We start from the raw sequence: 1,158 nt of genomic DNA on the forward strand, positions 1-1,158 counted from the left end.
TTTAGAAATTTAGTTTTTTGCCCTTATGTGCATTATTAAAATAAACATAGTTTTAATTTCAGTTTGTCTTTAGTTTTATTTCCAGTATAAATAAATATAATTAATGCATAAATAATGAAGATTTTATTTATTCATAAATAATCTACAAAAAATGAAACGACACAAAAGTAAAGTGAAAAAGAATAAAGTTACAAATAAATACAGAAAATGATATAAAAATTCATTTCAGACTAAATTTATTTAAAATATTTTGAATATATTGTGAATTATTAAGTATTTGTTTTCATTCATTCACTCATTCATTTATTTTCTGCAGGTTTGGTTCTCCACATTTTAGTGCTTCAACTTCAACTCATTTGCAAAGTCAACATTTCTATTTTTTATGTAGTTTTAAGTTTTCATCTAATATTTAGATTTAATTTCAGCTTTATTTCAATGAACACAAGTAGCTGTAGTTGCCAATAATAAGCCAGTACAGTACACGCGTCTCTCGTCTCGTTTATTGTACACTAGCGTATGAAAGCAGAGTGGTCCTCATGAAGTGTGCTTGAAGAACAGTCTCAAGGTGTTGCTGTAGATGGTTTCAGCGAGGTCCAGTGGATCTTCTTCCCTGACGGCAGCCATCACCTCCAGCACCTGTCTGATATCAAACACACGACCGCTATCAGAGCGTCTGAAACACACACACACACTCACTCACTCACACACACACGCACGCACAGACTCACACACACACGCACACACACTCGCGCACACACGCTTACACACTCACGCACACACGCACACACACACAGACTCACACACGCACGCACAGACTCACTCACGCACACACGCTTACACACACACGCACACACACTCGCGCACACACGCTTACACACACACGCTTACACACACACGCACACACACTCGCGCACACACGCTTACACACACACGCTTACACACACACGCACACACACTCGCGCACACACGCTTACACACACACGCTTACACACACACGCACACACACTCGCGCACACACGCTTACACACACACGCTTACACACACACGCACACACACTCGCGCACACACGCTTACACACACACGCACACACGCACACACACTCACACACGCACGCACACACACTCACACACACACACACACACACACACACACTCACAC

General features: G+C 41.1%; 1 protein-coding gene across 1 annotated transcript in view; it reads right to left on the reverse strand.

The window, feature by feature from the left end:
• Positions 1-478: 478 nt before the first annotated feature.
• tatdn1 (TatD DNase domain containing 1) overlaps positions 479-1,158 on the reverse strand; it is a 6,273-nt gene continuing 5,593 nt past the window's right edge. The window contains exon 11 of the mRNA XM_016261894.1: positions 479-640. Coding sequence (XP_016117380.1) covers positions 535-640 — 106 coding nt within the window. The 3' untranslated portion in view covers positions 479-534. The remainder of the gene's footprint in view (positions 641-1,158) is intronic.

This window comes from Sinocyclocheilus grahami, unplaced genomic scaffold, assembly GCF_001515645.1.
Source record: "Sinocyclocheilus grahami isolate Dianchi unplaced genomic scaffold, SAMN03320097.WGS_v1.1 scaffold2694.1, whole genome shotgun sequence".
NCBI classification, from domain to species: Eukaryota; Metazoa; Chordata; class Actinopteri; order Cypriniformes; family Cyprinidae; genus Sinocyclocheilus; species Sinocyclocheilus grahami.